Raw genomic sequence first — 21,070 nt, 5'->3', positions numbered from 1 at the left:
CGTGGGATTGGTCCTCTGTCAGAGGGAATGATTCTATTGAATGGGCAGGAGGAAGGGAGGGTATAGCGTCACACGCACGTCAGACGCTCGGTCGGTGAGTCGGTTACGGGTCGGCAGTGGCACAGCTGCAGCCGGCGGCGGTGGTGTGTTAGGAGTCAGTGATATTGTTGCACGGTTCCCCTGGTGAGGGCGGATGGAGCGGGCAGCTTGACACTCAGCAGCCGGCCACCGACTTAGAGCGGCGCAGCATGGGCCTCATCTTCGCCAAGCTGTGGAACTTCTTCTGCAACCAAGGTGAGTGCTGCTGCTGTACCGGGTACCTCCCATCATTCTGACCCTACTTATCACCACTGTAATTTTCCTCACTATTATCACCAGTTAGTATCCTCGCTTTTATCACCACTGTAATTATCCTCACTATTATCACTGCTGTAATTCGCCTCACTATTATCACCAGTTAGTATCCTCGCTATTATCACCGCTGTAATTATCCTCACTATTATCACTGCTGTAATTATCCTCACTGTTATCACCGCTGTAATTATCCTCACTGTTATCACCGCTGTAATTATCCTCACTGTTATCACCGCTGTAATTATCCTCACTGTTATCACCGCTGTAATTATCCTCACTGTTATCACCGCTGTAATTATCCTCACTGTTATCACCGCTGTAATTATCCTCACTATTATCACCGCTGTTAGTGTCTTCGTTGTTAGCACCGCTGTTAGTGTCCTCCGCCGTTGTTAAGCCCCGTACACACGGGGGGAGATATATTGCTCAGCCATATATGGCTGAGCAATATATTGCTCAGTTTCTCCTTTTCATCAGCGACCAGAGATGGTCGCTGATGAAAAAGAAACTGCCGGGGGGAGCCCAGCAGTGGTAATCAGCTGGTTGCAGGAGCATGTTCCTGCGATCACTACAGGGGTAAAAACGGGAGCGTGCACCCGGCGATATATCGCCGGTGCACACTCCCATCGCGGGCAATATGGTCGCTTAGCGACCATATTTCCCGCGATATTATAGAAAATCGCCCCGTGTGTACGCACCTTAAGCACCGTTGTTAGCACCGCTGTTAGTGTCCTCCGCCGTTGTTAGCACCGCTGTTAGTGTCCTCCGCCACATCATTATTGCACTTATTAGTGTATCATAGGATCCTGTCTCCCAGTGGTTGCTGACAGGTGGAAAGTTAAAGGTGGCCATATGCTAGTGCGATTTATCGAGATTTCAAATTGTATCAGATTTCTTTTGAACTCCCCGGCAGCTTCCCAGGAGTCCTGCATGTCAGATTTTATATTTGAGGGCTTATTTCACAGATGTATTGCATGCAATTTATCTTATTGCATACGATTGTAACATACAGTTTACTTGATGGGCTGCACTACAGGGTGGGTGCTAGGGGGGTTGACCTAAATATTGCTTTGTCAGGCTAGTAGCTACCCTACGGCCGGTTTCACACACTACGGCTCCTGCCGGACGGCGAAATCCCGCACGGCCAGGGAGCCGAGCCTCACACATTAGTTGTAGCCAGTGTAGTTGTAGTAAGGCAGCGTAGCAAGCGTAGTGTAAAGTAACGAGTAAAGCTGCCGGCGTTCACAGGTTGGATGTGTGCCGGCAGACGCAGGAACAGCATCGGAGGACGCGCTTCATGTTAGTTCAACGCGTGAGCATCTCAGACCGGACAGGGTTAGGGGGTGTGGTGCACGTGCGTCTCCTGCACAAAAAAGGGCGCATTTGTCAGTCCTCCATTTCAAATGCATCCCAACCTGTTCATACTCGACCCCCCCCCCCCCCCCCCCATCCACGTCGGCGTGAGTTGATTTTATAAAGTGTGGCGAGCGGATGCATTCCACATCCTCCCAACCTGTTCATACTCCCCCTCCCCATCCACGTCGGCGTGAGTTGATTTTATAAAGTGTGGTGAGCGGACACGGATTACTTCAATGTGTTCTGCATCCCCGCGCAGGGCTCGCCACACTATGAAATCAAATCCATAACGACGTGGATAGTGGGGGTATGAACAGGTCAGGAGGACGCGTAATGTGTCCCCTCGCGGGGCACCCTGCACTTGCCATGCTTCGGGCTGACGTGGATAGTGGGGGTGTTTGAAGAAAACATTCACACCTGGCATATTATCCATCTGAAACAGTAATGACGATGTGTGTTAATTGCCAACTGGATTTTATTGAACAATAAAGAAGAAAACCCATTGAACAATGTTCAATAATCGCATATAACAAGTCCAAGAAACGCTAAAAACGGTCATACTTCTCTTTCTGCATTCCCTTCAGATGCAGCTGCGTCAACATTTGTGTCGGCTGGTTAGTGCGTGTAAAATGCGCAGGAAAGCGTTCTCTGCACCAAGGGTTTTGCGCCATATAAACTCCTGCCGGTAGGAGTTAAGGTATTGACGCACAGTGCCCCTCTGTCTCTTGTTCCTCCACTTGCATGAGCCCCAGAGCCTTTCAATATTTTGGGTATGAACCCCAGTGTCTGGGTCCACGAAATTGTAGCGGTGGTTGACGCGTGCATGATGGTACCCCACCTGCTCAAGTTGTGTGTTGCACGTGCGCCAACAGTCTGAGTATATGGTGGTACCCGGTTCAATATGCATCTGGATGGCGGACATCAGGGTGCTGGCGTCACAGCTGGCCACTGGTGTTATGAAACATTCACCTGTCTCACGGGAAATGCCACCAAAGAGCCACGGCTGAGGTAGGACGCGTCCAACATGATTCCGAAAGTCGGAAATTATGTGCATGGGGAAATCAATGTCTGTTTTTTTGTTTTTTTTGCCGAATCTGCAGGAGGATTGAGTAGGGCTTGTCCGATATTTCCGAGTATTGGAATTATTATTTCTTGGAGGATATGTGATTATCACACAACTCTAGAGGCCGTTATGGTTTGAAGACCAAAACAGGGGACCACATTGATCGGCTGGCTTTATATTTCTGTCACACTTTGTAGAAGAAGTTTCCATGTTCTGGGAAAATGTGGTTTAGCTGCTTTGTGTTGGGAGCACTTGTATATAGTTCTTAATCCTCACTGCCTCCTCCCTGGTGTGTAGAGAAGTCTTCTGAGTACAAGATGTGATGTGTTTTTGTTCAGTTGACGTGTTTTTGTTGCCTTGGCATGTGAACTATGCAATGTTTGCTTGTACTCAACACAAAACAGAAACCGAAAAACCCTCTTTGCTTTCTAAGAAAAATAATCTTTCACCCAGACGTGGCACAGCTGTGAGATTGCATGCCAGTCATTCCGCCTCCCACCACCATGCATTGCTGCGGTTTTATGTCATCTCCTCTTCCTTTTTAGTATTCCGATTTTTCTGTAGTTAATTTCTGAAAACCATGTTACCCATATGAAAAATGATGGTCTAATTTAAACACTTCTACTTGTCAATTTAATTTTGCGACGGTGGAATATATTGATGCTTTTTGTAGTAGTCGTTTTCAATCGTGACTTTAACAGGCCTTGCTCATGTAATTCTGGTCAGCCAACCTTATCTGACATTGCAAAGTGTGCTTGTTATGTGCATTAATCCAGTTACATCGCTCAGAGCAGGAAACTTGCCGAGCTGGAGATCCCCACTGACGTGTGCAGTTCTTTAGCTGAACACAGCCACTTTTACTACAAAGTATTTAGTTAGAGCCAGCTGCAGCCATCATTGCTATATTTTATATCCATAGAATTGTTTCCCACATCTAGTCCCCGCACCACCACCAGGATTTTCTTTTTAATAGAGTTTTAAAAAAAATATTCTTTTCAACCTGAGAACAGTGCCACTCTTAATATGTACTTTTGACCATAGTGTCTGGAGGTTATTTAGTGGATAATATACTTATAGCATGGGGACAAAGCTCACTTTGCTTTCTTATCTTGTCTGCTTCTTAAACATTAGCCATCCGTGACCTGGAAAAGTTTTGCATTTAACCTGTGGTTATTTATAGTGCCTGTAGCTTTAATCTCTTCTGTCAATATTATGTTTGCAGTTGAACGTACAAGTGAAGACCTTCTACTACTGTTAAGCCCCAAATACACTAGGTTACCCTGGTCGCAGCCGATATAGTTAATAGTGATTTCTCCAGGATCATGGCAGGGAGGAGGGGGAAAGGTCTGCACGCTAATGTGGGTGTGCCGCCGCCGACATTGTTGGGGCGTGTCTGGCACATATGTTGACCAAGCCACCTGGTCAAGGTGAATAGATGCCGTGCTCATGCGCTAATCTTGGATATTACACCAGCTTTAATACATATCGTAACTACTCTCCACCCCGCATCACTCCTCTTCATCTTTGCTGTATTCTTTACCCCAACTTTTTGACACCCACTTTCTCATCTGCTCTACCACTTCTCTGCATCATTCTGCCCATTTTATCCCACTGTGTAAAGCAGCCCATACACGCTGCGATGCGGGCTGTGCGCTCTGTGCTTTGAGGTGCGCGTTCCCGCGGCACCTCATCGCACAGTACAAAAAGTATGTGCTTGCACATACTTTTTGTACTTAGTTTTCATCACACTGCATCGCATTGGATGCACAGGCAATGCAATGCAATGTGATCCGTGATAGTTAAGCACGGAAAGCACGCCCGTATGGCCAGCATAACCCTGAAATGTACTAAATGAATGCTCACTTGAAGTTGATTGAATACCATGGGAAACTGCTTCGGGGATCCACTTGGGTGTGGATCACTTGGTCACCAGCAAGTTGTTAGACAGTCATTAGGTCGACAGTCAAAAGGTTGACATGGGGTTTGTCACTGTTTTTTACATGAATGTCGACACAGCAAATAACCGCGGAAAAACATTTAGTGGTGCAGATGTAAAATGTGTTAAGATTAATATGGTGCCCGATTCAGACCTGTTCATTAGGCTGCGTATACTCACATCCAGACGAACAGTTAAGTGCTGCCGGTTGCCCCACCAGACCCCCACACCATCAAACACTTGGCCGAATTTGGACCCATGGACACAGGTTAAAGTGCACTGCGGCCCACCACGCCCCTGTGGATGGTAGGGCATCAAATACCGCCTGTTGGCTCAAAAAACAGTGAAAAGCCCCATGTCGATCTAATGACTGTCTAACAACTTGCTGGTGACCCAATGACCGTATCCTGTCCACTCTTCAGTACTTTCATAACACTATAAAGTCCAGTAGCTTTTAATAATATTACTTGGTATTTTATTCTTCCCGGCTCTGAGTTCCAGCTGGCACTAGCCCTGACTGCTGCATAAGTACCAGCTGCATTGCATGTAGCTCACCAATGCTGGACAGCTTTATTTTAACAGAAAAAAAAGAGAATGCAGTAGCACAATGGAAAACCTAATATACTCTGTAGTAAATCTGAGGTTCCAAGCATAATTTCTATCCCAAAAACTTGCGCCCACCTACAATGGCCAGGTGACATCAAGGTTCAAGTCCACAGCACAAGATGCCTCAAAGCAGCCTGGCCACACCAACCCAAGAGGCTGCTATCCCCAAACCCATTCCTAATACTGACATATAAATGTATCCAATATAGTTGGCATCCTGGTCATAGGTATGTGGGTCAGGTTACCGTTAGGTTTAGGAACTAGCAGGGAATTTCTGGTTAGGCCGTGGGGGGGTTTATATATGTGTGTGTGTGTGTGTGTGTGTGTGTGTGTGTGTGTGTGTGTGTGTGTGTGTGTGTGTGTGTGTGTGTGTGTGTGTGTGTTGGTGTTAGTGTTAGGGGTTATGTTGTGGGGGGTTAGGGGATAGACAAGTATACATACTGGGCCAATGTCTCCATTCCCTGCATTGGTTGCTCTGTATGTGTCCCATGTATACAATATAGCCTTTATGGTGAGGCTGTACTGCACAATCTAATTCTAAAAGATGTGCCTCCATTCCACCTATTATATTTAGGGTGTGCAATCCAGCCCCCATTACAGCTCAATTAAGAGTTTGAACACATCCCAACCATGGGTCCAAATTCGGCCAAGTGTTCGATGGTGTTGGGGGTCTGGCGGGGCAACCGGCAGCACTTAACTGTTCGTCTGGATGTGAGTATACGCAGCCTAATGAACAGGTCTGAATCGGGCACCATATTAATCTTAACACATTTTACATCTGCACCACTAAATGTTTTTCCGCGGTTATTTGCTGTGTTTTTTCTCTAGTTTGTGCTATCAGTAGACTTGGCCATTCTGCTCAGTGAGATGAGTGGCGGAACCAAGCCAACATATCGCCGCGCACTGTTCTGTGCTAAGGTCTGTTAGCGAGTAGCAGATTAATCAGTCAGTGCTCATTCTCTTTATTCGGTGGTGGCCTGTTTCCTCCCCTCCCCAGTATTGCTCATATCATTTAGAGGTCCCTTTTTATTGGAAAAGTCAATCAGAATAACACCAAACAACATAAGACATAGATTATAATCATTAACTATTGGACTGTCCTTATGTTAAAGGGCCCGATTCCGAGATGATCACAAATGCTTTCTCAAATAGACAAAACAAAAAAAATAAAAAACATAAAAAAATGCTCTGTGACATTGTCTGTATTTTAGAATTGTATTTGTGTCCTATGAAGATATAGGTAAAGACCTACTGTACATGTCAAAGACTCCTCCTCCACCAGCCAAAGGCATGATATATCTATTTTGGCGGTGCTGCATGGCTGACCTGATAGGTCTGTGAACATTCAGTCATATCGGGTGTGCACAGTCCCCGATGCCCTAGCGATATATCGTTTTGCTATATGAACGATCTATCCCATCCTGTGTACTCAGCCTTAGTTAGCTGGAACCTGACATAATCTATCTAAAATTGTGCTTTTCTGTTCATTAATAATTTCCTTAATTATATTTGTCCTTTTTAGAGCACAAGGTGATCATTGTGGGGCTGGATAATGCAGGAAAAACAACGATTCTTTACCAGTTGTAAGTATTACATCTGCTGACCACACTTACGTACAGGACTATGCTCTATTTCAAAACTGTCCAATGCTTTGTAGTAATTAACTTCTTCTGTTGTTTGATAGAGCTGTAAACTCTCGAAATGGAAATGCTCACATCTGAGTTATGATGGCAAAATATTTTTTGGAAGGGGGGATTCATTTGTTTTTAGTGGGTGCTAAATGAGCAATTCAATTGGTTTTGCAAACATCTCCTAGTTTATATTTTTCAGTTATAGGGGGGTATTTAATCTATGACAATATTTCCCAACAGGGGCAATATCAGCACTCACCTATTCAATGCTGCCTTTACCGATAGCGTAAACGCTTTTTTTTTTTTTTTTTTTAAATAAAGTTTGATCTATTTTTTTTTTTCAGAAACGGCGCGTATTGTCGAATTCACGGCCGTTTTCACCGATTTCATGACTTCGACATTCTACTCTTGGTAAATTGAACACCAACAGTCGAATTAGTGTCGGAAGCTGGCGAAAAACGGACTAGATTCTGACTGTTGGGAATTTCCGACAGTCGGAATCCCGGCCGCATATCCCCCATAATGTAAAAGTTTTAACTTCTCAGAACTGGAGATAATTCCTTACTATCAAATCCTTTGTCATAGCTATACCAAGCTGCCATGGGCATGTACATACTAGAACACATCCTGTCATGGCTTTTACAAGTTTTATGTGGTAACATTTGTGTTTGATATTTTGTAAACAAACGATACACCCATACATACTACAGGTGGGCAGCAATGGTGATGGAGCCCAATGTTTCAAAGGGTTTAGTGTAAACCAACTCCATTGTCTGTGTGTACATAGATGTGCAGTGGTGAATGAGGAGCTGTTTCTTAAAAGCAACTTATATTTTATGCTTCCATCATCTCATTAATTGATTAATTAATTCTGTCTTTATCCTACTACAATAACATGTGAATAATACCGTCTTTATCCTACAATAAAATGTAATCTGGCTTTCATGTGGTCAGTGGGTGCGAGTTCTGTTGCTGGTGTTTATATGAAGTTTGAACTGAAACTTTCCCCCTTTTGGCCCTAACTGAATGGACCCCACAAGGTTTCCACCTACAACGGTGACCGTAATAAGTTGACTTTGGCCTAATATCAACATATAAATTGTCAACATTGTAATGATGACCTTTGTATTGGGGTTACCATTAATTACCATGAATATACATTGTCATTTTAACATTATGTACATTTCGACATTGTCAAATCTAGCAACGGGGACCGATGTTTTGCGCATGCGCAGCAGCATTTCTGTGCATGTGTATACGGCTGGTGCATGTTGGCGAAAAATCTGTTCGAGTGCATTCTCCCTGCCTTTCGAGAGGGATGTGGGGTGCTGGGCAGGCCGATTAGCAAATGTGAACGCCCAGTGTTTCATGGGCGTTCCCATGAAACCGCTGAGCGCACTCATGCTAATGCATTCATGACGCATAACCGGATGTCAGCTGCCCGACCCAATTCCCTGGAATTACACGGATATGTACGAGTGGTCTGCGTGCGCCTTCAACATCATCCGATGGTCGGCGGCCATCGAAAGATGGGGAGGATCCCACTGGCATGTGAATGGATGTTTATGTAAAACATCCATTCGCATACCAGGTGAACGAACCTGGCGTATGAAGGGGGTGGGATTACCACCATTCGTAGGGCGAGTTCTGGTTAATTTGCAAGGGTGCAAATTCACGCCCGAGCGAGTCAACCAGATTAAGGGCCATAGGATGTGCGTATTCACCCTATAAAACACAAAAGAAAGCTGACATAGCAGTGGCGCAGTTCTAAAGACTTACTGAATACATTTTAATGTGACCCTTTAACCCCTTGAGTGGTGGGTTTTGCTAGGGCAGGTTTGTCCTGCCCCAGCAAAACCCACCACAGAGTGTATGGGCCCCCCCTCACCTCCGCTCCGGTGTTTGTACGCCGTAGCTCCCCTCCACAGGCGGCAGGCTCGGGAGGACTCGGGCGTCTGAACACCTGAGCGTTCCCAAGCTGCTGCTTACGTCACTACTGTGAAGTGAGTGGCGGCAGTGGAGCTCCGGCGTACGCTAGAGTGGTATGCCTGGAAATTTTCCGGGGCAGCCCGCTGCGGCAGTGCAGCTGAGCCTAGAAAATTTCCGGGCATACCACCCAAGGGGTTAATAAGTGTTCAGTGTGGGAGGGTGAGGTACGTTGCAGTCACTTAAGTGTGTTGTACACTAAACCCAAAAATGTATTTAGTGGCCCAAAGCCCCTATGTTGCATTAATAGGCCACACATCCTACATTGCCTGAGTGCCATACAAGTCATCCCCTGTCTGTAGTATGTTTCCGAAGGTTAAAGGGGTTTGCTTTGCCTTCCCGACTTGCGTATTCAGCCATGATTGCAGGGCTGTGAATTCACTGCCTATCTGATTAACGATTGACTACCCATGCCTAAAGCTCGTAGTACCCATGAACGAGGCCATCCTGCAATAAAATCCAGCTCTTTTTAATTGCTAGCCTTTCGCAAGTTTATTGACCTGTGCAGTCTATCGATAAACCGCTAGGCAGCGAATCCACAGCCCAGCAATCAGGGCTGCGCATTGTCAGGAAAGGTGTGTGACGTCCAGTCCGGCTGAGTAGCTTCTGGGTTACGCACGGACAGAAAAATCATTCGATTGTGAGTTGGGAAAGGTTTCCATGCTCATTATCTGGAGGCCGATCTGGTTCTATGGTGACCGGAGGAAGGGTCGTCGGTGACAGTTATAAATTCCATATCTTCTGTTCTTCTATTCCGTCAGCTTGATGAATGAAGTCGTGCACACCTCTCCAACCATCGGAAGCAATGTAGAAGAGATAGTCGTGAAGAATACCCATTTTTTGATGTGGGACATTGGCGGTCAGGAATCCCTGCGCTCGTCATGGAACACCTACTATTCCAACACCGAGGTAATGACAAACAGTGTGTCCACGCTTTCCATGCCGGCTAGTGTTTGTTCTTCCATGACTCGGCTGTTCTACCGAACCCACTAAGTAATCACAGGCCTCCTTGTACTGACGGATGGAAGAAAGCAGAAAACTCGTATGCAGCAAGACCGTCTGTAGTCTATAGAAGGTGCACAGTTACCGGAATACACAGAGAATGTGACCATAGGCTTCCAGAGATTCCATATGTGACATTCCGGTGTTCTTAAGGTGGCCATACATCAGAAAGATATTGTACCCAATCATACAATCTCAACTAATTGTAAGATGGATTGTGTGCACATCTTATGTACATAATCATACAATCAATCAGCAGATGGATTGTATGACTGATTGTAAGATGGATTGTATGCAGATTGTGTGCACATCTTGTGTACACAATCATGCAGTAGATGGATTGTATGATGGATTGTATGATGGATTGTATGATGGATTGTGTGTCCAAAAACCACCAAGGACTGCCAGGGATTTCAAGGGAAATTGTACACAATCATGAGCGCAATCGATCTTAAGATCGATCTTTCTGATGTATGGCCAGCTTTAGTGCTGCTGCAATCGTGTTGCCTTTTTTTCTCTGTAGTATTATGAGGTTTTGTGTTTCTGCTCATCCCTGTTTCTAGTTGCAGCCAGTAGAGTCTGGCACATTGCATTGTATTGGGATAAGCCCGCCATACATTTATCATGAACCTATTGAAGTTACTGACAGCTGACCTGGAAACATTGTAGCAGATAATTGCTATTCATATATATTTCAGCTGATTCATTCATTGGTCTATTGAGGAGAAGATTATTGCCATAGCAGCAGGGAATGAGCTGTTTGCTATAGGAGCCTGAGCTGTGGTGTATGTGCTGCCGCCAAGCTAGGATGTTACTTTCTCTCTGTGGGGGCTGTGCGCTCCACGCCGGTACGCAAAATGCTTTCATTCCCACCCACATAGAGGTGAGGAGCAGTGTTATGGGGCCTACACACGTAGCGATTTTGGCCTATTTTCTAAGCGGTTTGATTAGATCGCTTGGAAAATAAGCACACATCGCTCTGTGTGTAGGGCCCATAGCAATTGTGGTGCGTGGCCCCGCACGTCGCTAGCTCAGGGAGATGTATAACCAGCCTGATGGATAAATCTAGTCTGATCGTTTTGCAAATGACTGCACATCTCCTGTGTTTTGTGACACGAGCAATAGCGATCAGCGGTTTTGTCAACCAAACACGCCCTCTCCGTTTTCCCTTGCTTAACAGAAATCGCCTATGCTTAATTGCTTAGCACAATCACTGGCGCATATCGCTGAGCGACCTAGATTCCGGGAAGTTCAAGGGAAATAGCTCATGCTAAATTGCTGAGCAAAATCGCTGATGCAAATCTCTTTGTGTAGGCCACATTAGCCTTTTATCACATAGGATGAACACTGGAACATAAGTATGATTTAGTTCTTAAAGCCCATACACACTGGGCGACTTTGAGCTGAAAGACGCTCAAAACACCAGGTTTGAGCGGCTTTTAGCTCAGTAGCCCCGTGTGTATGGCCCGGCGACGAGCGGTGATGCACACTCCCACATGAGCACCGGGAAAGCCACTCATCTACTACTATTACCAGCAGATGCGCAGCTTTGTGAACAGGATCGGTTTGCTGTGGGAGCCTCTACTTGTCATGTACACCATAGTCCCTCATCTGTGTGCCAGTTATGCCTGGCTTACAATTATTGGCCTGATCAGATTGCCAGGTTTTTCATGCTGACACTGTGTGTGGCTCTGACCAATCGGCGAGGATCAAGCATGAGAACTCTTTCAACATGCCCAACTGATCCTGTAGGGGCATACACACATGCTAAGCTATTTAGGGTAGGCTATTTCCTGGTGTCCAGATTGCCCATGAAGAGCACATACACACGCAGAGATTTGTGCTTAAGCAAAAAAATGCTTGTAGTAGTGGTTCAGGATAAGAGAATGTGATCAGTATCTCTCATTCTGTACACACAGACAGATTTGCAGTCATTTGCTAAGCAATTTGACTAGATTGTGACTGCATGCACTGACTTAGTTAGCAAGAGATATTTAATCTCTTGAAGCATACACACAGATCTGTGCTTACTTTCTAAGCAATCTAGTCAGATTGCTTAGAAAATAGCACAAATTTGCTCCAAGAGATAATTAATCTCTCGGGCATACACAGGGAGAGATATGTGCTTACTTTTTAAGCAATCTAGTCAGATTGCTTAGTAAATGGCACAAAATCGCTCCATGTGTATACTCCTTTATCACTGGTTGGCTGCATCTGGCTGTGTATTTGCTGATAACCAACTGACCTGACCCTGGTACTTCACAGGGGAGGAAAATAAACATTTCCTCCCGAGAGGTGGAATTCTAATATACAGATGACGACCACAATATCTGATGGGGTCATGCTGAGAATGTAGGCCCAGCTTATTTTAAACATGCATCAGGATCATTGTGGATGTTGGATTTAATTATAACTTGCTTTATTTTGCCGATTTCCCTGTCTAGTCGAAGGAAACGAGAATCTGTGTATTGGGGTCAGGTCACCAATGCTTGTAGATTTTCACCTATGAGGTGGACCCGCATGTAAGGGTACACTTCGCTTTTACCATTTGAGCTGCTTACAGCTCAAAACCACCCAGTGTGTATGTGACCAGCAATTATTTCCCCATCAACGCTGTGCATACACACTGGCGAAAAACGCCCAATGCGTATGTACCTCTTACTATGGGCCACATCTCATCTTCAATAGAACTCCTATCTTAGCAAATTTACCCCTTATTTATATATATATGTATGTGTCAAGTGTCTGCGATGCTCCGAAACACTGCCACCTGTTGGCAGCGAGTGAAACTACATCTACTAGCTTTCGTTTTCCTCGAATAGTTGTCGAGCGAGCTTACTAGTTGTCTATAATTAGGAAAGAGGATACGTATAAACCAGTATACTGCAGAGAACTGTGTAACACAACTTGTGTCCTCTGTATTTATACTGCGTATGTTTGCTAGCTTAGTGTCCATTCCACCGTATATTGTCTGGTTACCACTTGACTTTCCTTCCCGTCAGTGCAGGTGTGGCATGTAGTCACTAGGAAAACAAACTTTCTCTCATGCTGATCATTTATTATACTAGAACTCATTACCTAACCAAAGTATTATGATAATAATCCTATTAATTAGTAAGGACAGAACCATAATAATAATTTTCTTCCATAGGACTTAGATTCAGAGATAGCTATGTCTCTTATATAGTATTCTATCTAGAAAAAGCAGCAGCTCTATTTAAGATTATAAATGTATGTATATATGTACGTTGCTATGGTGATGGGCCTGTCACTATAGTGATCAGGTGGACACTGTGTGATGCTCGTCTGGGGACAGCGCTCTGCTTACCGGGTGCCTGGCGCCATTAAGTCTATGGGGGTACTCAATCTCCCGCCGCTATTCCCAATCCCCTATTCAATGCTGTCTTTTTCGAAAGTATTGAACAGGGATCTCTACTTTAGAAGCAGTCGGGCCCATTCTGCCGAGACCACCCGTGGATTGTCACGCTCCTGGCCACAGCTTGACGATCCACGGCCGTATCTCGCTGCCACGCCCCCTTTGCGGCTTTCGGCGGGCAGGACATGGAATCCCGCCTGCCGATTCTTAGTCGAGCCGGCCGAGAACGGGACAGGGTCACGGCTGTTGGGCCAGCCCGACAGATATGACCCTGGATTGGATATCCCCCTTAGCCTGAGTGGGATGCTTACACTGGGTGTAAGCAATATATGTCGGTACGTTTGGACTGTTTGAGTCCCTGACGAAAAATGCATCAAAAGCACTTGAAACGTTGGCTTTATTTAACTATAGCTGGTGGTGCCGCCTATCTGCTTGCTGTAATATAATTCTGCCCCAGCTTTCTCTGGTTACTTTGCTCCATAACTAAAAATTGGTTTCCTTTTGTACTTACTCTATATTACGGTCTTTTGTTGCCAAAGGCTGTTCTCCCTTCAATTTCCTTTTTTCTTTTTTCTTACATAACCGTTCATACAAGAAATGTTCTCAAATTCTCTCGCTACGTACTGTATACGTGACCCTGCCAGCCTAGGTGGTGGTCTGTGAGCCATGTCCCTCCTGGCAAGAAGTGTTCTGTAGACCTGGTGACGGGCGTAACTATTGCTGTGAGGGCCCCATAGCAAAATTTTGAGAGGGAGCCCCCTCCACCACCAATGAGAACGGGGGGGGGGGGGGGGGGGTAATGGAAGAAAGGAGGAGAGAGGGAGGGGTACAGGACGTGACGGACCACAGAGGTGGAGAGGGGCAGGGGTAGAGGAGTTGAGAGGATAGAGGATTGAAAGGGAAGTAGAATCAACTGATTCAAGCAATAAGAACATGAAAGTGACCTAGAATAGAACTGGAGTGGCAGGACGTAACCCTAGGAGCCAGGTGTGCAAATGCTTGTACACCACTGGTATTTGTGCCTACACAACCGGAATATGGCATGTTTACAGAGATAGGGAAAGGGGCCAAGGAGCGCTGTTATATTAAAAAAATGGCCTTATACTGATTCCCACACACAGGCTTATGGCCAGTCTGCAGGATATATGGCAGTACGTGGTGAAGAAAGATGCCTGGTGGCCAGACTGGTACATCACTGACATATGGCAACATAACACTAGGGTAGTTTAGTGGTGAAACAGTGCAGCAGCAGCCCTGGCTTGTGACCAGTACAGGGGGCTTACACCGGGACATGTAGATAGACAGATAGTATATGGTAAGGTAGTGCAATGCTGCGCAAAAGGCCTACAGTCACAGCTCAAGGGAGAACACCACCCTGACTGACATCCCTGGGTACTGGCAGGAGTGGGCTCGGGACAGCGCGTCAGATGCAGCCTATGTGGCTGGATGCAGTAATAATCACCCTAGTGCTGACAGTGCAGCATCTGCCTGACACCCACACTCCCTGCTGCTGCCGCTGGAAGTTAACTTTCTGCACAGTTCCGCCAGCAGCAGCCGCCACCGACTGTATACACTAAACCAGGAGGGAGAGAGACAGTAGGTGCAGGATGCTGATGCTGCCACTCACCTGTATAATAATCATCGCTGAGAAACAGAACGCCTTGAGCCAGCGCTGCTTAGTGCACGTATCACTGACCCTCCAGACACGGAGCCCGCACGCCCTGCCTCACCTACCCTCTGTAGTTACGCCACTGCCTGGTGAATAGCCACCCTGCTCGATGCAGTTGCCTGTTAATGGAAATGTCCATTATAGTTGCGTAGAGCAGTACCTAACGTTTTTAAACTGATATACAAGGAGATGGTGGTGTAACTCGCAGCAGCCAGCTTGTTTACTATATTGTCTTACATTGTTAGAACCTGGGGATAACAGCCGTGCCCAATAACAGAAAAATGGAGGTAATTTTGGGAATTTTTTTCGTTTCTTTTTTTGTTTAGTTTTTCTCTTACTGCGTTAACCTACGATGTTGCATTTTTTTACTAAAAAAGAAAATGTTTGCCTCCTCAGTTTATTATCCTGGTTGTGGACAGCACTGACCGAGAGAGACTCTCCATTACAAAAGAGGAGCTCTACAGAATGCTTGCTCATGAAGTAAGTTACCACTGACATACATAACTTAATCTGGTGTTGTACAATGACCCAAGTTCCCAACATGCATATCCTCCCGGATAGCCCTGGCACTCTAGTGGCAGCAGGGGATTCGGCGGTCGGGATCCCGGCGTTCAAAATCCCGACAAGGGGGGTACGTGGATCGCCCCCCCCCCCCTCCTTGCGGGCTCGCTGCGCTTCCCACGCAGTGGGCCCGGTGCCTCGCTACGCTTGGCACACAAATTTATTCTCCCTCTGAGTGTGTCGTGGACACCCACGGGGGGGGGGGAGAAAGTGCCGGGATCCCGACCGCTGGGATTTAAACTGCATCCCGGTGCAGGCCTATGTTTGACTAGGGACCCTGAATGCGGGTCACGGGGGGTGTTGCGGTACGGATCCTTGTATGCTGGGCACCTGAACAGAGTGCTGGGGGGGGCGCTAGGCATTTAGGTGTTTTTTGGGCTTTTGCCCAGAGTGGCAGTCTGGCCCTATAATTATGTGGCATCTTTTTTAGCTTTTGCAGCTTTATGTACTAGGTTCCTTATGTTTATATACCCCTCATTGTGCAGATAAGATGTAACATGTAAACAAGTAAATTGAGGCACACAGACAAAGTAATTGAAACCTGCTGTCCATCTGTTTTACACCATGATATGTCCTTATGGAACATCTCCCGGATAATAGGATCTCCTTCTTCAGTTTGAATGTCTGACAGAACTACAGTACACTGTATTTAAGGCTTTCAGCTTTGTATAATAGAAAATAGACCTGTAATCCACAATATGTCCTTCTACAAAACAATGTTGCATCCCTGTCACATAACATTTTGTATATGGGAGACTCCTCCTGTACTTATAAGATATTGTCCTCAGACTATGAAGGTTTAGTTTGTAAATGATTGTGTGCTCTGCTGATGAGCAAGGTTACCCAACTATACTAATATAGCTTAAGTCACACACCATGATCAGGATTTGTGCATTGTCCTTTCCTTAGGACCTACGGAAGGCTGCGGTTCTCATATTCGCTAACAAACAGGACATGAATGGGTGCATGACTGCGGCAGACATTTCTAAATACCTCACCCTCAGCTCCATAAAGGATCATCCATGGCACATCCAGTCCTGCTGTGCTCTTACCGGAGAGGGGTATGTATCATTTATTAAGTTGTTATATAGTGCACACACATTCCCAGCGGTTTTCAGAGAATGTTTTTCCCATTCACCTCATTGGATGGGTCATCTTTATGCCCCAATAGAGCTTACTGTCTATATTCCTGACCACATCTGTATGCACACACACTAAAGGCCCCCATACACTAATCCTAAGGGCAAGTCGGACCAGTTTGACCCTTGAGCTCCACCGGCAGATACCCAGGAGGCTCACTTATGATTTGGCACTTGATGTGACATTTTTACATGCCATAAATCGCATGCGATTTATGGCATGTAAAAAAACTTTCAGGTAGCAGGGTCCAGACATTGGTGATCGGCAGGGTTTGGGCAGCGTCACATAGTACGTAGCGGAAGAAGCCGGGCAGAAAGCAGATGCTGAATTAAAAAATATATATTTTGAAAAGATTGGCCGGCCGGTTATTGGCTTCCCATCTGATTGGCTGAGAGCATTCTCTCAGCCAATCAGCGGCCGGACCGCGCCGCGGCACACATGTATGTGCCAGCGGTGCTTCACTGCTGGCACATACCTACAGATTGGACCCAACACATCCTGAGTGCTGAAAAAAACATAGGGGCCTGCAATGTGCACTGATGGGTCCGATACATTAGATTTTATTTGCAGCCCGTCCGACCTCCCACGCATCAGTTTGGAGGGGATGTCAAACACATCTGATTTCTCTGCCCGATCCGTTGGGGTAGGGCGAAATCAGTCCAAATCGGATATGTGTGGGTGGAAATTGGAGTACCTGGAGTAAACCCACACAAGTTCCTGGGGTAATATACAAACTCCACACAGTTAGGACCGTGGTGGCATTTGAGCTTATGACCTCAGTGCTGTGAGTCAGTAATGATAACTGTTACACAGTCTGTAATATATGTGACATGGGAGATGCAAACTCATTCTTTTCGGTGACTGCCCATTAACCAGGGGAGACTAATGTGATTTGCATGGAAACTTGGCCTTCTACGCACAGTGATCTCCACTGCTGAATTGCTCCCATTCCTATTTCCCTGCTCTTCTGCTTCTCTCCATTGGAGCACATGCTATCTGGTAACTGCATCTCACGTGTTCTTTTCCTGCAATGTTCTACCGTTTCCATTCTTTCTCCATACCCAACATCTTATATAAGGGGCAGCACTGACGGTGTAATGGCTAGTATTACTGCCTCACAGCACTGAGGTCAGTGCTAATGCTTTAATATATGGTTTATGACTTTTGGCCCCCTACTAACGGCTGTGTAAGAAATGTTTGGGGAGGGAACGACTACTGAATTTCAACTTTCTGTTGCCTCATCTGAACTGTAAATGGCAACACTGATACAAAGTGCGTTTCCATAAATGCTTTTAAATAATGATTACATTAGGAGTTCCGTCTTTGAAAGTTGCAGACAGAAAAGTCTCTGATACAAATGACCTCTTCCTCTGCAGATTATGTCAAGGCCTTGAATGGATGACCTGCAGGACCGGAGTGAGATAACTCGCCACCAGCAGGGCACAGGTCACAAGTACTGTCCTACATTACAACATCTCCACGCTTAATTTATAGAAACATCAGAGCTTTCTCTGAGCCACACTTGAATCAAGTGACGCATCATCAGGAAAATACCTGAAAAGTGAATACACTACAGACAACCTCACCGAAGAACAATTTTTCATGTTTTATCAATTCATTTGTACAAACCAGATCAATTAACGCACACACTGCCGTTTTACAATATGTAGCTTTTTTTTCTTTTTAATGGTTTTTAAACAAAATTGCTTACTGCAGGTACAGATAACCTGTGGTTCTTCAGACGCTGTGAAGCTATTTACCCACATGCTGAGTACAGTAGTTCCACAACGGCAGAGGAGCCAGATCTGCCTACCTCTGTCTTAATGGGTCAATTTTTCTAGTTTTCGTGTGACTGGAGACGCTGCAACACACAACTGTTACTTCAATTTGTGACCTCTTCGTCTCCATGGCAAAGCAGCACAGCATTGTACAGAACGAAGGCTGGAAGATTGTTTTAATCTACTGTGTATGAAAGCTTTTTACACAAAGGATTTTATTCAGTAACATAGCATTTCAGACTTTTTTCATTCTAGAAGGTGCAATTAAATATCTAACTCATAAAACGTTTCCTAAAACTTTTTTTTTTTTTGGAGGAAATGTCTATATTGTTTTCTGTGGATTTTTTTTAATTACCTTTATAAACCCTGTATACTTTATATAAGTATTTTACAACACTACATCTCCTGGTGTTTCCTTATTGGGCAGACAGGTTAGATATGTTTTTTTTTTTTTTTTTTTTTTTCATTCATCATTGCTATTACGTTGGGAATAAAAAGGTTTTATGTAATTTGATCATTTTTGATGATTTTTTTTCATTTTCTTATGTCAGATAAGAGGTCATGTGATTTCTGATCTTGCAAAATTCAGTTCGTTATTCAGTATGTCAAATTTTTTTATATCGTTTTGTTTTTCGTTTTCCAATTAGATGTTGCCCGCAAACACCTACTTGTAACAGGGATGCAGCCAGCTTGTATATAATGTCTAGTCCTAAGCATTCACAAACATGCTACAGTCTTATTCTGTTTGGATGGAACACCATTCTCTAGAAATCGTGCAAGATGTGTAATGGAGAACTGAAGGATAAAGGGTTATAACTAGCTCTGTCCGCAGCCAGTGGGCCATTCATTTGTCTTTATATATTTGCTTTAATGTGTCTTGGTTAATATATTTGGGTGTTAGGGCTGTGGGTTTTTATTAAGATTTATTAGATTATATTTCTCTAGAGTTACACTGATGTGGTGCACAGAAACACGTTACCAAAGCAGATAAGAAGAGCTTGGATAGCTGACAGCCAATGTCTCGTTTTTACTAGTCCCAGCTCGGTCAAGGTTGCTGTGCCCAGTGCATCCATCTCAGGGGTTCAGTTGTCTGAGCTTCCATCTCTCCTCCTCCATTCACCTTTTTAGAGGGTGGAACTACAAAACAGTTTGACTTTCATGTACATATAACTGTAGAGGGCAGTCTTCAGCTTTACTTTTGCAAACCCCACTGGTGACCTAACCCAAAGGTGCATACACACTGTACAATTTTTTTGACCAATTTGGTTGAAAGACATTTCCATTGAACCCAGTGTCCTGGATGAAAGATGTTGACGAAAGACGAAAGATCTCGGCTCTTTTTGAAAGATATCCAAATTGAGCTGCATGCACAGTTGACGAACAATCTTGATGAACAACTGGCGTTTATGCGCATCATCATTTGTCGTTCGTCTGTTGTCAATATCTTTCATCAACATCTTTCGTCCAGGACACTGGGTTCAATGGAAATGTCTTTCAACCAAATTGGTCAAAAAATTTGTACAGTGTGTAGGCACCTTTAGATCTGGGTGCTAACCTAACATACTGGGTTGCATAAATTGTTCATATGTAATGTTCATTTGCGAATAGAAGATTGAGGATGGAAGATTTATTTTCAGGTAAGATCAATAACTAATAAGCTCTATGGCCATAATTACTGCCATTTTGAACTGGAATAATATACATTAGATCAGAGGTATTCAATGTGCTATGGAACTACATATCCCAGCTTGCCAGGCCTGCTTTTCCTCTTGGGACATTCCAAAACTGTCAGGGCATGCTGGGATTTGTAGTGCCACAGCAGCTTGAGGCCCACACGCCTTGAATACCCCTGCATTAGACAGATACAGAGGACAGTTATTCTTAGTGCCTTTTTAATATATGCATGGTGTATGGGCTCTGAATGTGTAAATGCTTCATCACTTCTATCAAGGCATAATTATATGGGTTTACGTTTATCACTTCGACTTTTTTAATTCTATGTTATTCTCCACTTTGGTTCTCCATTATTCATATAGACACTTGTGGTTTTTTATTTTTGTTGTTGGTAATCCTAAATTTCCCTACATTTCTATTAAGTATTTAGTTGCTTGGAATTGCAAAGAAAAGGTCAATTGGCAGTTGGTGCACTTGTGCTGGTCTTTATCGCATATAAATAAGGTGCCTATTTGTTGCCCCACCCGCTCTCCTGAGCCGGGCGAGCTACTGTTGCTAGTTCTCTATTCATTTTACAAATGAGGATTTGACCATAGAGTATTGCACCTTTTTGTCAGGTTATGATAATTATGTAAAACTATAAAATAAAAGTTTTGAAACAAACTTTTTTTTTTTTAAGTTACAAATAAATATGTAATGCATTTTATCAAATTGCCTCTTGTTATTTGTCTCGACACTTTGTAAAGCCCTTTTTGTTTTTCAAAGAAAGATTGTGAAATCATCAGTCTGATATAGCTGGTATATTCCGTGATGTCCCGACTACACACATTACTGCTTATTACGTCACTACGTTGTTTCTTGTGCAACCCTACAGTGTGTGTATGCTCTTCAGTTGTTTTCAGGTAGCAGTTCACTCCCTCCAAGTGAACTGCTACCTG

At 44.6% G+C, this 21,070-nt stretch overlaps 1 protein-coding gene across 1 annotated transcript; it reads left to right on the top strand.

Moving 5' to 3' along the window:
- Positions 1–34: 34 nt before the first annotated feature.
- ARL5B (ARF like GTPase 5B) lies at positions 35–20,843 on the top strand. Its single transcript, XM_083189321.1, has 6 exons — positions 35–294; positions 6,838–6,898; positions 9,694–9,841; positions 15,376–15,459; positions 16,450–16,601; positions 18,057–20,843. The coding sequence occupies exons 1-6, from the start codon at positions 249–251 to the stop codon at positions 18,103–18,105; spliced, it is 540 nt and encodes a 179-aa protein (XP_083045447.1). The 5' UTR covers positions 35–248; the 3' UTR covers positions 18,106–20,843.
- Positions 20,844–21,070: the final 227 nt, after the last annotated feature.

This window comes from Crinia signifera, chromosome 5, assembly GCF_055691185.1.
Source record: "Crinia signifera chromosome 5, ASM5569118v1, whole genome shotgun sequence".
Classification (NCBI taxonomy): Eukaryota; Metazoa; Chordata; class Amphibia; order Anura; family Myobatrachidae; genus Crinia; species Crinia signifera.
The sequence above is the reverse complement of the archived record's forward strand: the minus strand, read 5'-3'. Positions and strand labels throughout refer to the sequence as shown.